At 47.6% G+C, this 13,564-nt stretch overlaps 1 protein-coding gene across 5 annotated transcripts in view; it reads left to right on the forward strand.

Annotated features, from left to right (window-relative positions):
• ENOX1 (ecto-NOX disulfide-thiol exchanger 1) overlaps positions 1 to 13,564 on the forward strand; it is a 659,885-nt gene that overhangs the window by 540,520 nt on the left and 105,801 nt on the right. For all 5 annotated transcript variants that reach the window (XM_047756005.1, XM_047756008.1, XM_047756006.1 and 2 more), the window contains one exon: positions 9,328 to 9,512. In XM_047756005.1, coding sequence (XP_047611961.1) covers positions 9,328 to 9,512 — 185 coding nt within the window. The remainder of the gene's footprint in view (positions 1 to 9,327; positions 9,513 to 13,564) is intronic.

The raw sequence follows: 13,564 nt of genomic DNA on the forward strand, positions 1-13,564 counted from the left end.
ACCACGTGCTTAGGAGGAGCTGTGGGGAGGGAGGGACGGATTTTCCCCTCCAGTGTCACCTGCTGTCGGTTGTGCCTCCAGACGCGCATTGATGCCATTGTAATAATGGGATCCGGCTTACCTGCACGCACCAAATTACCGCTATTCCACCGGCCTCACACAAAGATGGAAATAGACACTGCATTGTGCTTCTGTGAGCTCTCCCTAATAATAGCTAATGCGCAGACTGTAATACACACTGCAAATATAAAATGTTATGTCAATGCTACGTTGTAATAATAATAATCCTGCAAAAGCGTAGCAGAAGGAATTTCCGCCAGCCGCTTGAGGAAGATTGCTGCTTGGGTGGTGATACAGGCGTTACTGAAAAACCGATAGTGGTTTATCTGGACCAGGAGAGGTTCTCCGGCAGGAGGCTGGCTACGCCGGGTGCCTCCAGCTCTGTACCTGGACGCTGGGAGGCACTAGCGGGACACCAGCCCAAGGACCCTGTGTGTTGTCTGGTCACCAGGTCCTGGTCCAGGGCCCCCCTGAGCCCACTTAGATCCTGGGAACTCAGTGGGAAGAGGGGCTTTCACCACCTTTACACCAGCTGAAGGTGCAGGACACTTAGCGGAAGGTAGGTGAGTTCCCATGGATGGAGAAGGTGCTAGAACGCTGGTCCTTGGGAGTTCTGAAACTAGCCTGAATCCTTGGACATGGCTCTCCTCATGGAGCCTTTTCAAGAAATATTTTATTGAAATATAGTTGATTTACGGGAGTTCCTGTTGTGGCACAGCGGAAGAGAATCTGACTAGGAACCACGAGGTTGTGGGTTTGATCCCTGGCCTCGCTCAGTGGCTTAAGGATTCAGCATTGCCATGAGCTGTGGTGTAGGTCGCAGAGGTGGCTCAGATCCTGTGTTGCTGTGGCTGTGGTGTAGGCCGACAGCTACAGCTCTGATTCGACCCCTAGCCTGGGAACCTCCATATGCTGTGGGTGCGGCCCTAAAAAGGAAAAAAAAAAAGAAAAAAAAAGAAGGAAATGTAGTTGATTTACAATGCTGTGTTAGTTTCAGGTGTACAGCGCAGTTATATCCATTCAGTTGTATGTATATGGTTGATTATTTATATATTCCTTTTTAGATTCTTTTCCCTTATAGCTTATTACAAGATCCTGAGTGTAGTTCCCTGTGCTACAGAGTAGGGTCTTTGTTGGTTATCTCTTCTGTATATAGCGGTGTGAATATGTTAATCCCAAACTCCTAATATATCCCTCTGCCTGCTTTCCCCTTTGGTAACCATAAGTGTTTTATGTCTTTGGGTCTCTTTGTGTTTTGTAAATAAGCTCATTTGTATCACTTTTTATTTTTAGATCCCACATGTAAAGGATATTATATTTGCCTTTGTATAAATTAACTTCACTTAGTATGATAATCTCTAGGTTCATCCATGTTGCTGCTAAAGGCATTATTTCATTCTTTTTTATGGCTGAATCACATTCTGTTGTGTAAATGTGTTTTATACACCACATCTTCTCTACCCATGCCTCTGTTAATAGATACTTAGGTTGCTGCCATGTCTTGGCTGTTATGAATAGCGCTGCTGTGAACATAGGGATGCATGTATCTTTTTGATTCTGGAGGAATCAGGCTCCCTGACTTCAGACCATACAACAAAGCTACAGTCATCAAAACAGTGTGGTCCTGGCACAAAGATATATAGATCAGTGGAATGGGATAGAAAGCCCAGAAATAAACCCACACACCTATGGTCAGTTCACGGAGCCTTATTAGCCATCCGAGGTCCAGGAGCTGAGTGGCCAGTGACCTCGGTACAGCCACCACAGAGGACAGGGACCCAGCATAGAAGGAGGAGCCCTGAGCAGAGCAAGTCAGGCCTCAAGACTCCAGAAGCATGAGTTTAAGCACTTAACCCGGTGGCACTGTGTCAGGGTGTGTAGGTTCTGGGGACTCATCCTGCTTCCCCAGCCATGTGGGGAATAGAAATAACAGTCATATTTACTGTATCATGTTTTGGGGAGGGATTAAGGAAATTGTGCACATAATAGCTTTTGCACATTACCTGGCACACAAAATCCTTAGCTGTTGCTGCCCTGTTACTATTTCTGCTGCTGCTGCTGCTAGTGAGGTCAGGGAAACAGGAGTGACTGTGCCTTTTGCTTATACCTCCCTCTCCCTGCATAAATAAAGAGGTAGCCCGGGCACAGGGATGGGGCTGGGACAAGACTGCCTTCAGAGGTTCAGAGCATGGGGCCAGAGCTCATACAGAAGGCCAAGGAATGAAGCAGGAATGACCCACTGAGCCTGTGGTGCCATCAGGAGCGTCTGTCCACACAAGCCCCCTGGAGCCCCAGCTCAGGAGCCCGGGGGGATAGAAGGAGCCTCGGTCCGCGCCACCATCCTCCACACGTATCTCAGCCTCAGCAACATCAGCACCACGGAATTTGGAAGAAGGCAGATTCTCAGCTGCGTCCTGAACATACCGCATCAGAAACTCTGAGGGGAGGACGCAGAAATAGGTGTTTCAGCACCCTCACCAGGAGTTTCTGATTCCAGCCAATATTTGGGAAACTCGGAGTTTGAGTGATGCCAGCTGTTGTACACATAAACCCCACATCTTCAAGTGGCTTTACCAAAAGAAAAAGAAGTTTATTTCTTGGGCAGAGTCCAAAGCAGATATTCTGGATCTGTGGGCACCTTTCCTCCTTGTGATGATTCAGAGGCCCAGGCCCCTTCCGGCAGCAGGAAGAGAGTGGGAGATTGTACAGAAGGCACACCCCCCTCCCCCCCATGCTCCGTGGGTGAGGACCAGTCAGCAGCACTTGGGCCAGTCAGTTCTTGGAAACAAGTTTCACTGAGCAAAGTGTGTCACAGTGTGCCACAGCGGAGCCCCTGCACACCCCAGGCACCCTGCAAGAAAAGGGGCAGCATGCAAGGAGGCAGATGGGGCTTGGGGACCGTCCCTAAGTCCCCAGGAGCTACAAGGCATGGAGGTCGAATAGATCCGGTAGAAATGTCTCCCAGGGATCAGACTCGCCCAGTCATCCCAGCTTCCGGACTTATCAGTGCAACTGCCTGTCTGGACAGAACCGATGAAATTCTTGAAAAAGCCCTTCTGTGCCCCTTGGGAGGGAAATGCATGACTCAACAGCATCCACTGGGCCTTTCAGGAGGACATGGGGCTGGGGAGAGGAGCGTTCAACACAGAATTCCCTAAAGACACATAGACAGTTCTCGAGAAATCCAGATATTGTTCGAAACAATTTGTTAGAGTGTTTGATTATTTAGTGACATCTTGCCTGAGCATGAAAAAAGATAATTCGGATACTGTCAGCTTACTGGGACATAACCCAAAACAACTTCCATTTTTCATAGAGTGCTAATTATTTTTCTGGGGCTGGCTCAGGCTGGTAAGAGATTTCGAGGCTTTTCACCAGATTAGTTACTTAAAGAAGTTAAGCATGCCATTATCTGTTCCCATGGAAACACGGTAAGTCATACAGGCGACAGGAGGAGGTCACTCTGACCATAATTAATATAAAGAATAATGGTTTATATAGAATCGAGCAAAGGGTGCAGCGAGAAGCTAGGCTACCTTTAAGCCTCTTCTTTGCCGGTCTCATTTAATCCTTGGGTCCACTTTCATACACTCGTGGCACTTTGGTCATTTTAGTTGTCTGGTGCTGATTTTTGAAATGTAATTTCATCTCCTTTAGCAAAAGTTTTTCCAGCGGGGTTATTTCCTTCTTGATGCCATCAGAAAATCCCCGTATCAGGATTTTCCTAAGGTCTGAGCAAGTATAAACGGACAGACTGACAGACGCCTGTACGGGCCTCACCCCTGTGGATGCGGCAAGCTCCGCAGTGCCCTTGACTTCACAATGAGCAGCTGCTTGGTGAGGGCATTAGTGATCATCCAGAGGCACCTCTGGCTTCAGCTGTGCCTTTAACTCACCAGCCGTGCCTTTAATTCACTTGTGTTCAGCATAGTTGACATCTAAAGTGTCTTGCTGTATTCTCTCTCTCTCTCTTTTTTTTTAATTTTACCGAAATTGGTAATCCGCATCTTCCCTGAATATTCTCTTCATTGGAACACCATGCACTCCTCAGGGATTCCTACAGAAAGATGCGTCGTGCCGTGTATTTGTAATCCTTATGCTTATTTGAAGAGTGGGTGTGTTGCGCAGTCCTTCAAGGGCAGTTTTTGATCGTGGAAGCTTGATCACACGGTTTTTGAAAAGCTGTGTGATTTCTTTTCTCACTCGTTCTTTTTTATGGAGGAATCGACATGTAACATGATGCTAGTTTCAGGTGTACAACACACTGTATGTATTGAGAGAGGGTCACCGCGAGTCTAGGGTACATCCGTCACCATACGTAGTCACACATTTTTTCTTGCCATGAGAGCCTTTGGGGTCTCCTCTCTTAGCACCTTTCAGACGTGCAGCACAGTATCCTTAACTATAGTCAGAATGCTGTACTTTAAGCCTCTTGACTTATTTATTGTAAAACTGGAAGTTTGTGCCTTTTGACCGTCTTCACCCATTTCACCCGCCCCTGTCTCTAACAACCACCAGTCTGGTTTCTGGACCTGTGAGTTCGGGGTTTTTCCCTTCGTTTAATTTCTATTTATTTATTTTTATTAAAGTGTAGTTGATGTACCATGTGTTGTGCCAACTTCTGCTGTACAGCATAGCGATCCAATCACTAGGTCTATATGTACACATGCTTTTTCTCGTGCTGTCTTCCATCGCCGTCTGTCCCAAGAGATTGGATATAGTTCCCTGTGCTGTACAGTAGGAGCTCATGGATCATCCATTCTAAATGGAAGAAAAACTGTTGAATTCAATATGGTGTCCCAGAAAGAATGAAAGAGAAAAAAAAAAGAGCAAGAAAGAAAAGAAGAGGCAGAGCTTTTAAGTTTCTGTATAATTTTTTTTCTTTTTTTCTTTTTTTCTTTTTTTTTTTGCTTTTTAGGGCCGCACCTGCAACATATGGGGGTTCCCAGCCTAGGGGCTGAATCCGAGCTATAGCTGCCAGCCTACGCCACAGCCCCAGCCAAGCCAGATCTGAGCCGTGTCTGCGACCTACACCACAGCTCACAGCAACGCCGGATCCTTAACTCACTGAGGGAGGCCAGGGTTTGAACCCACAACCTCATGGTTCCTCATCAGACTGGTTTCTGCTGCGCCACGATGGGAATGCCAAGTTTCTATATTTTTAATACACCGAGCAATGATGTTAGAAATTCCTGGGTTTTTTTTTTTTTTTTCCTTTCGAGCTCTGCTTCAAGAAACATAATCTAGCTTCTCCCAGGACTCCTGTCTGAGGGGCGGATCCATGCAGCATGATGCTGCGTAGTGTGTACAAACAGGGGGCCAGGAGTTAAGTGGAGTCAATATACAATTTCTCACTCTTTAAAAGATAACCATTTTGCTGCCACATGAGTAATCTTTTTTTTTTTTTTTGCAAAAATCAAGCTTGAAATCATGTAATAAGGAATGTAAATCAGTTATATGCCCCAATTATAAAACGTTGATGGGATTGGCTATGGTATTGATTTCAGGGAGGACAAGGGTAGGTAGAGTTACAGCTGCTGGGATTCTTTTTTCTTTTCTTCTTTCCTTTTTTTTTTTTGTAATATGATGATATCACATTCCTAGTCCAGAAATGCAAATGACACTGTATCCTCCTTGGCAGAAACAGCGGTCACTTGGATTAAGCCAAGAACAAGAACTGTGAGCAGCGCCGTTCCACGGGCTTCTGAGAGAACCCCCTAAAATAATGGATGGCGCACTACCCTATATGTATTTCTGTTGAGACAATTTATTTAAATAATGTTGCTGGCACATGCTTTATAGCTGCTTGCATTTTGCCACACAGATTTCAGCATATCTTGCAGACTATGCAATTCATTTGGAAAATGTAATTTCCATCCCTGCATACTAATCGATTTCTTCACAAACACCTGCTATCAGTTATGATAATAAAAATGCCACTCTGCATTGAGAAAGGGCCAAATAGAGCTTCCTAAGGAAATGACTTAAGTGTCTTTGAATGTTCCTAAATGTAGTAATGTGCTTATGTAGTGCCAACACTTTTTGCGTCATTTGCATTTTCTGTAATTTTGTCCTATTACAGCATCCCTCTCTTCAATGAGGCCTCCTAACCATTTCTTTATGGGTTGGGGAGCTCAGTTGTCAGGAGGCCCCATCTCCAGGTGTGGACACGATCTGAAGTTGGGCTACACAGCGTTAAAAAGCCCCAGCTCACGCTCCTGGATGCACCACAGGGCATTTCCGATTTTACAAGTCCCGGAAAACTGTCAAATTGGCAGTTCCTTGGTTTTGCACACACACAGACACCAAATAAAAGTTCCTTTATTCATCCTCTTCAGCCTCCAGTTCATTCCACGCACCATTGCCAAACCAATCTTCCTAAATCACAGGTTTCGTCCCATGCTTCCGCTGCCCGGGGAACCCTCAGCGATTCTCAATTGGCTGCCCCATTGATCCCAGCTCTCCAGCCTAATGTCTGAGCCTCAGACTCTCATCACCTTTCTCTCACCGCTTCCACACAGACTCTTGCCCTTTGGTCAAGCGTCTCTGCTTCCTGCCCCAAATATTCTCTTAGGCTCTTGTTTCTGACTGGAATATCCTTCCTGGTTCTTGGGCTTTATCCTTCAAAGCCCTCTTTTATTATTTAAATCGGTGTGTTCCTTTCTCTTCTCTGAATTTCTATCAGGTGGATTCCCTGGCCATCAACTTTGACATGACATTAGTTGCTTGCTTGCTTATCCAGCCGACATGTATTGAGTGCCACCTATGCCATCCATCCATCAGGCGCACGCTCTCTCGTCCTTTGAATAGGTTCCCTTCAAACATGTTGGTTTCCATTCTATTTCAAGTTCCTGGAGCGAAGAGACACATCTGTCTCCTTGTTTTGTGATCCAAGAGGCTCAGATAGTCCTGGGCACAGAGTACATAAGCAGTAAATGTTTGTTGCCTAATAGATCCCTGATGGCTCAAGATAGGGATTTTTCTGGCTAATTGCATGTTCCATTTGATTAGTATTTCGCTGTGTACTATCCATAATCATTTTGCCAAGCTGAATACCGTCAAACTGCTATTTTACATGATTTGAGGGTTGATATTTGAATTGCGCGTTCACTGGGGTTTCAGTGAACCTTCGGAAAGATTTGTCATCATTGCTGTGAAATGTGCAGGTGGGACGTATGCGAGGATGACCTTGATGTGGCTTTGGGCCTGGGGGTGGAGGGTGGAAATGATCCTGGACCAAGACCCTGGGGGGCAGGCCCTCCACACCTTGTATGTCCTTACAAATGGAAGTTACTTCCTTTTTTTAATTGAGGTGGAGTAGATTTACAGCATTCATTTCTGCTGTACAGCAAACTGATTTGGTGGTACATATATATACATTTTATTTTTTTTTCTATTATGCTTTGTCACAGGATATTGAATATAGTTCTCTGTGCTGGAGAGTAGAACCTTGTGTTTTAGCCTCTCCGTGTCTGAAAGCGGACGTCTGCTAAGCCCAGCTCCCACGCCCCCCCCCCCCCCACCCACTTTGACAACCGCAAGTCTGTTGTCCAGAAGTTAACTTCTTTGAAGACGTTTCTGATAGCCGGCTTTCAAAATCTTTTCACTTTTCTCTTGCTCACTAAAGGAGAGACTTGATCTTCTGATGGAGGGGAAAAACGCATGGGCAACTGGGGAGAAAGTCAAGGGGGAGCTTTGGGGACCCATTTCCAACAGTCTGGTGAGAATGAAACCCAGCTGGCTGCAGAATAGCCCCGGGGCCAAGAGCAGAAATTCTGGAGCCAGACCTGGGTTTGAAAGCTGTTGATCCATCCTTCCTTCCTCCCTCCTCCTCCCTCTTCCCTCCTCCCTCTTCCCTCCCTCCTTCCCTCCCTTTCCCCCCACCCCTCCCCCATTCCTCCCTCCTCCCTCCCTGCCTCCCCCATCCCTCCCTCCTCCCTCCCTCTTCCCTCTCTCCTCCCTCCTCCCTTCCCCACCCCAGTCCTCCCTCCTCCCTCCCTGCCTCCTCCCTCCCTTCTCCCTCCACTCCTCTTTCCTCCCTCCCCCATCCCTCTCTCTCCCTCCATCCCTTCCTTCTTTTCTTCCTTCCTTATTTTGTTGATGCTACTTTCTGGGATCGGACAGGTTCTCTAACATCCCCAGCCTCATTTTCCTCATCTCTAAAGAAGGGGAATAAAAGCAGCACCCACTTCAGAGGCTTGGGGGAAGGGGATGAAGTGAGTTCATCCATGGCCCAGTGCCCATGTGTGCTAAATGCTCAGAAAGCTGTTATTATCATCATTGGAGAGACCGCCATGCGATAAGCTGGAAACTGGGAAAGGGAGTCCCCCTCCTCAGTTTGTTTCATACCATCCACTCTTTTATGCCCTTGCAGTTGGTGTTGGAGCCTTGAGATGGGTAAGACCTTGAATTCACTCTCTCGGTTTCTCAGGAAAGTGGAGATGAGCTCTGAATCTACACGTAGAGAATTTCAGGTTTCAGGAAGGCTTGTTAGGGTAGGAAGCTGTTGGTGAAACAGATGGAACCAGGGAGCTAGTGTTCTGATGGGAGTTAGAGGGAGCAACCTGTGCAGTCTGTCCTGCAGGAGGAAGAGGAGGAACAGTGTGTAGATCAGGCCCCCTCTCCCCTGGGCTGCACGTCTCCACCTAGGAGACTGTTGATGCTCTGAAAGAAAGTGGTTCTCCAAGAGCTAATTCATCCTGCCCAAAGGGAGAGGACGCTCTGCAGCCATGTGGTAGATGATGGAGAGCTCTTGTCACCTAGCAACACAGATGCCTCCCTCTCTCCCTCCCTCCATCTTTCCTTTCCTTTCCTCTCTTTTTTGTCTTTTTGTCTTTCGAGGGCCATACCTACGGCATATGGAGGTTCCCAAGCTAGGGGTCGAGTTGGAGCTACAGCGGCTAGCCTACGCCACAGCCACAAGGAGCCCCAGGGTAGTGCATTTGGGTTTGGTACAAATATTAAGAATGGGGGTGAGGAGTTCCTGCTGTAAGCGTGATGGGATCCGTGGTATTGCTGAAGCCCCAGGATGCAGGTTCGATCCCCAGCCCAGCACAGTGGGTCAAAGGATCTGGCATTGCCGAAGCTGCAGCTTACTGTCAGAATTGCAGCTGGGATCTGATCCCTGGCTTGGGAACTCCATATGCCACAGGGCAGCCAGGAAAAAAAAAAAATGGGGGGTAAGAGGCTCTCTTCCCGACTGAAGGTCCCCTCCATATGAGCAAGAAGGTCACTCACTTCAACTCATTCATTCTGTTTGCCCCGCAGCCCTGGCCGCCCAGGCCTACGCCCTTAAAGAGGAAAATGACAGCCTCCGGTGGCAGCTGGATGCCTACAGGAACGAGGTGGAGCTGCTGAAGCAGGAGAAAGAGCAGCTGTTTCGAACAGAAGACAACCTCACCAAGGACCAGCAGCTCCAGTTCTTGCAGCAGACCATGCAAGGCATGCAACAGGTAGGGGCCCAGGTCCCCAGGTCCCTTCCTTTGTCTGCAAGACAAAGGGGGCCACATGCTCAGTGGCTGTGAAATGGCAGCCTTTTGCTGGGAAAGGTGGAGGAGAGAAAAAGGACCCCAGAAAAGCTGAGCCTCGAGGTCAGGAAAGTGCTGATGACTGTGCAAGGGGGGGATCTGGAGAGAAGCCAAGCTAAAGAAATCGGTTGTGGGGTGGCAGCCTCGAGGTGAGAAATGAAGGAAGAGAATCACGGAGACTGAGATCTCTACCCATGAAATTTAGCCTCGCGACAAAGGGTCAGAAGACCCTGGCCAGTGGTGATGCCAGTGTTGTACGATCTTAGAACGTCTCAGTTGAAAGCAGGCAAACTGGTTTTTACAAAAGCAAATCGTGGCAGGTTGGTTTGTTTTCGAGATGGGTGAACATGTAAGCTATGTTATTTCCACATCTGGCTGATAACTTCAGATGCAGACAGGTTCAGCGAACACACGCCGTCTTTAAGAAATGTTTGTTGATAAGCGTTCTTCTTGTGGCTCAGCAGTTAATGAACCCGACTAGCATCCATAAGGACGCGGGTTCGATCTATGGTCCCGCTCAGTGCGTTAAGGATTGGTGTTGCCTCAAGCTGTGGCATAGGCTGGCAGATGTAGCTCCGATTCAACTCCTAGCCTGGGAACTTTCATATGCCACAGGTATAGCCCTAAAGAGAAAAAAAGAAAAAAAAAAAAAGAAAGAAAAAAAGAGGGAGTTCCTGTCGAGGTGCATTAGAAACAAATCCAACTTGTATCCATGAGAATGCGGGTTCGATCCCTGGCCTCGCTCAGTGGGTTGGGGATCCAGCAGTGCCATGAGCTGTGGTGTAGCTCACAGATACAGCTTGGATCCCGAGTTGCTGTGGCGGCAGTGTAGGCTGGCAGCTGTAGCTCCGATTCACCACCCCCTAGCCTTGGAACGTCCATATGCAGTGGGTGTGGCCCTTAAAAAAAAAGAAGAAAGAAGAAAGAAATGTTTGTTGATAGAGTGGAGGGAGCACTGGGATTCGGGGGCTTAGGCAACTTGAGAAACAGGCCAGCATCTGTGCTTTTGTTAGCACGACAGGCTTCAGCCTGGCACAGTCAGGTTAAAGATGTGTCTTTGCAGTTGTTGTAGGAAAGAGACAGAGGCTCTTGGGAGAAGAAACATGGATTGTTCAGGAAACGATCGCTTGGGGGCGGGGAAAACCCGAGCCCTGGCTGTGATCGCATCAGAGATTCAGAGCTGGGTTTCTATCTGAAAACATCAGTTGATACGTGATACACGTAAGGTGTTTGGGCCTTTGAGTTATCTTGGAATAACATGGTCTCAATTACCACACATGGGTATTTTTATTCCTCCTCTGAATATATAAATCTAACCACATTTATGGGGGAAAGAAAAAAAAAAGATTGTTTTTCTTTAAATGAGAGCAGTATAAGCAGAGCGATGGAAAATCCCATGGTGAGGAGGATTTTTTTTTTGTCTTTTTTTTTGTCTTTTTTGTTTTCTCTAGGGCCGTACCCATGGCATATGGAGGTTCCCAGGCTAGGAGTCCAATCGGAGCTCTAGCCTCTGGCCTACACCACAGCCACAGCAACGCGGGATCCAAGCCGCGTCTGCAACCTACACCACAGTTCACACAGCAACGCCAGATCCTTAACCCACTGAGCGAGGCCAGGGATGGGACCCGCGACCTCATGGTTCCTAGTGGGATCCACCAAGCCGTGAGCCACGTTGGGAACTCCACGGAGGATATTTTTTTCAAATTCCCCCACCTGTATGGACTGTTCTCTAAGACCAGGAGCCTGAATTGCCAACCAAAGTGTCTAGTCACTAATGATGGGGCATGGTGACGTGCAAAAATGGAGTGTGTACATGTATGTTTAACTGGGTCACCATGCTGTACAGTAGACCAAAAAAAAAAATCGTATTGGGGAAATAACTATTAAAAAATAATAAGAACAAAGTGTCTTGATGATGAGAGGTAGCTGTGGCAGAAACCAAGCAGGGTGAAAAATAGTTGAGAGGAAGCAATACAAGGAAGAAGCATAGTCGGGATGTAACGAAGGTTACGACCGAGTCACAGAAACTGTCTTGAGCATGTGCCGTGTGAAAGCAGTCTTGGTGTCCGGACTCGCTTATGTTCTCAGGGAGTGTTGGACACATCAGCGGGAATCAGAGGTCAGGGTCAGCCAGGAAAACGTCATGACAGACGGGGCTCAGCCCCCCACACTTGGCAGTCGGTGTAACAGCTGCCTCTCAAGGCTCCTGGGGTTGTCTGTCTACCCCAGCCTTGGGTGTGTGGCGCCCCTGCCGGGAGAAGAGCCCTTTCCCCAAGGACCGTGACACCAGACCCAGCCCGCAAGCCCATCTCCCACCTCATGCCACGGGACCCTTTGCTCCTCCAAGAAAGATGACCTGCTTGAAAAGTTGCTAAAACCTTTAAGGCAGTTGACGATGCAAATCTGGAAGAAGCCAGGGGGACGAGGGGGAGCTAGCCAGTCGGGGAGAAGCACGCAGGGCTGTCCACCTGCCCTGGTCCACCCTGGAGCAGCCCTGTGGATCCCCACCGAGCAACAGCTCCCCGGAAGGAGCTTTGCCATTGCTGCAGCTTCTCAGACGTGTGCAGAATCTCCTTGCCAGGAGGAAATGTACTTGAGCATGTCGGTTTTGTTTGGGGTTGGTTTTGGTCAGGGGGTTGGCAGGGGGCAGTGTGTTTTGGCTTGTTCTGGTTTAGTTTAAACCTCGGAATGTATTGTCTCTCAGGTCTGGACCTAGAAGTGCAAGGTCAGGGCGTTGAGGGGGTGGGTGCCTCGAGGGGCGGTGAAGGGGACTCTCTTTGTTCCGTGGCTCCTCCCAGCTTGCCCTGGGGTGCTGGCAGTCTTTGTCCTTGCTTGGCTTGTAGGCATGTCACCCTGCTTTCCGCCTTCATCTTCACGTGGCCTTGTCCTTGCACGTGTGCCTCTGTCCCAATGTCCACTTTTTTGTTTTGTTTTTTTTGCCTTTTTGCCTTTTTGCCTTTTCTAGGGCCGCTTCCCATGGTATATGGAGGTTCCCAGGCTAGGGGCTAATCAGAGCTGTAGCCACCGGCCTACACCACAGCCACAGCAATGTGGGATCCAAGCCCCCTCTGCGACCTACACCGCAGCTCACGGCAATGCCAGATCCTTAACCCACGGAGCGAGGCCAGGGACCGAACCCGTAATCTCATGCTTCCTAGTCTGATTCATGAACCACTGCGCCACGACGGAAACTCCCCAATGTCCACTTTTAATGTCACAATTTATGTAGGGTTAAGGGGCCCACGCTTCTCCAGTATGACCTCCTCTTAACTAATAACTAATGCATGGACTAATGCAGTGACACTGTTTCCAAATAAGCTCACATGCTGAGGTGCAGGGTTGAGGAGGTTACCATACAAATTACAGAGGGACACAACTTGGTCAACAACAGACGCAGAGTAGACAGTCAAAGTATCTTTTTAAAAAAACTTTTATGGGAGTATAATTGAGTTCCAATGTTGTGTTAGAGTCAGATGTACAGAAAAGTGAATCAGTTCTACACATACACAGATCTGTTCTTTTTCAGATTCTCTTCCCATGGAGGTTACTGAAGAATATTGAGTAGAGTTCCCTGTGCTGTATAGTCAGTAGGTCCTTGTTATCTATTTTATTTATAATATTGTGTATATGATAATCACAACCTCCTAATTTATTCCCCCCCATTTCCCCATGAGTTTGATTTTGAAATCTTTGAGTTCGTTTGTTTGGTAAGTCTTTTGTATCATGTTTATTAGATTCCACATGTAAGTGACATCATAATGGTAATTGGCTTTCTCTGTCTGACTTCACTTAGTATGATATTCTCTAGGTCCATCCATGTTGCTGAAGATGGCGTCATTTCATTCTTTTTTATGACTGAGTAATATTCCATTGTCTACATGTACCGCATCTTCTTTATCCATTCTTCTGTCAGTGGACACTTAGGTTGCTCCCATGTCTTGGCTATTGTAAATCATCAAAACATCTTTTGTTGAATG

This window comes from Phacochoerus africanus, chromosome 13 (assembly GCF_016906955.1).
Source record: "Phacochoerus africanus isolate WHEZ1 chromosome 13, ROS_Pafr_v1, whole genome shotgun sequence".
NCBI lineage: Eukaryota > Metazoa > Chordata > Mammalia > Artiodactyla > Suidae > Phacochoerus > Phacochoerus africanus.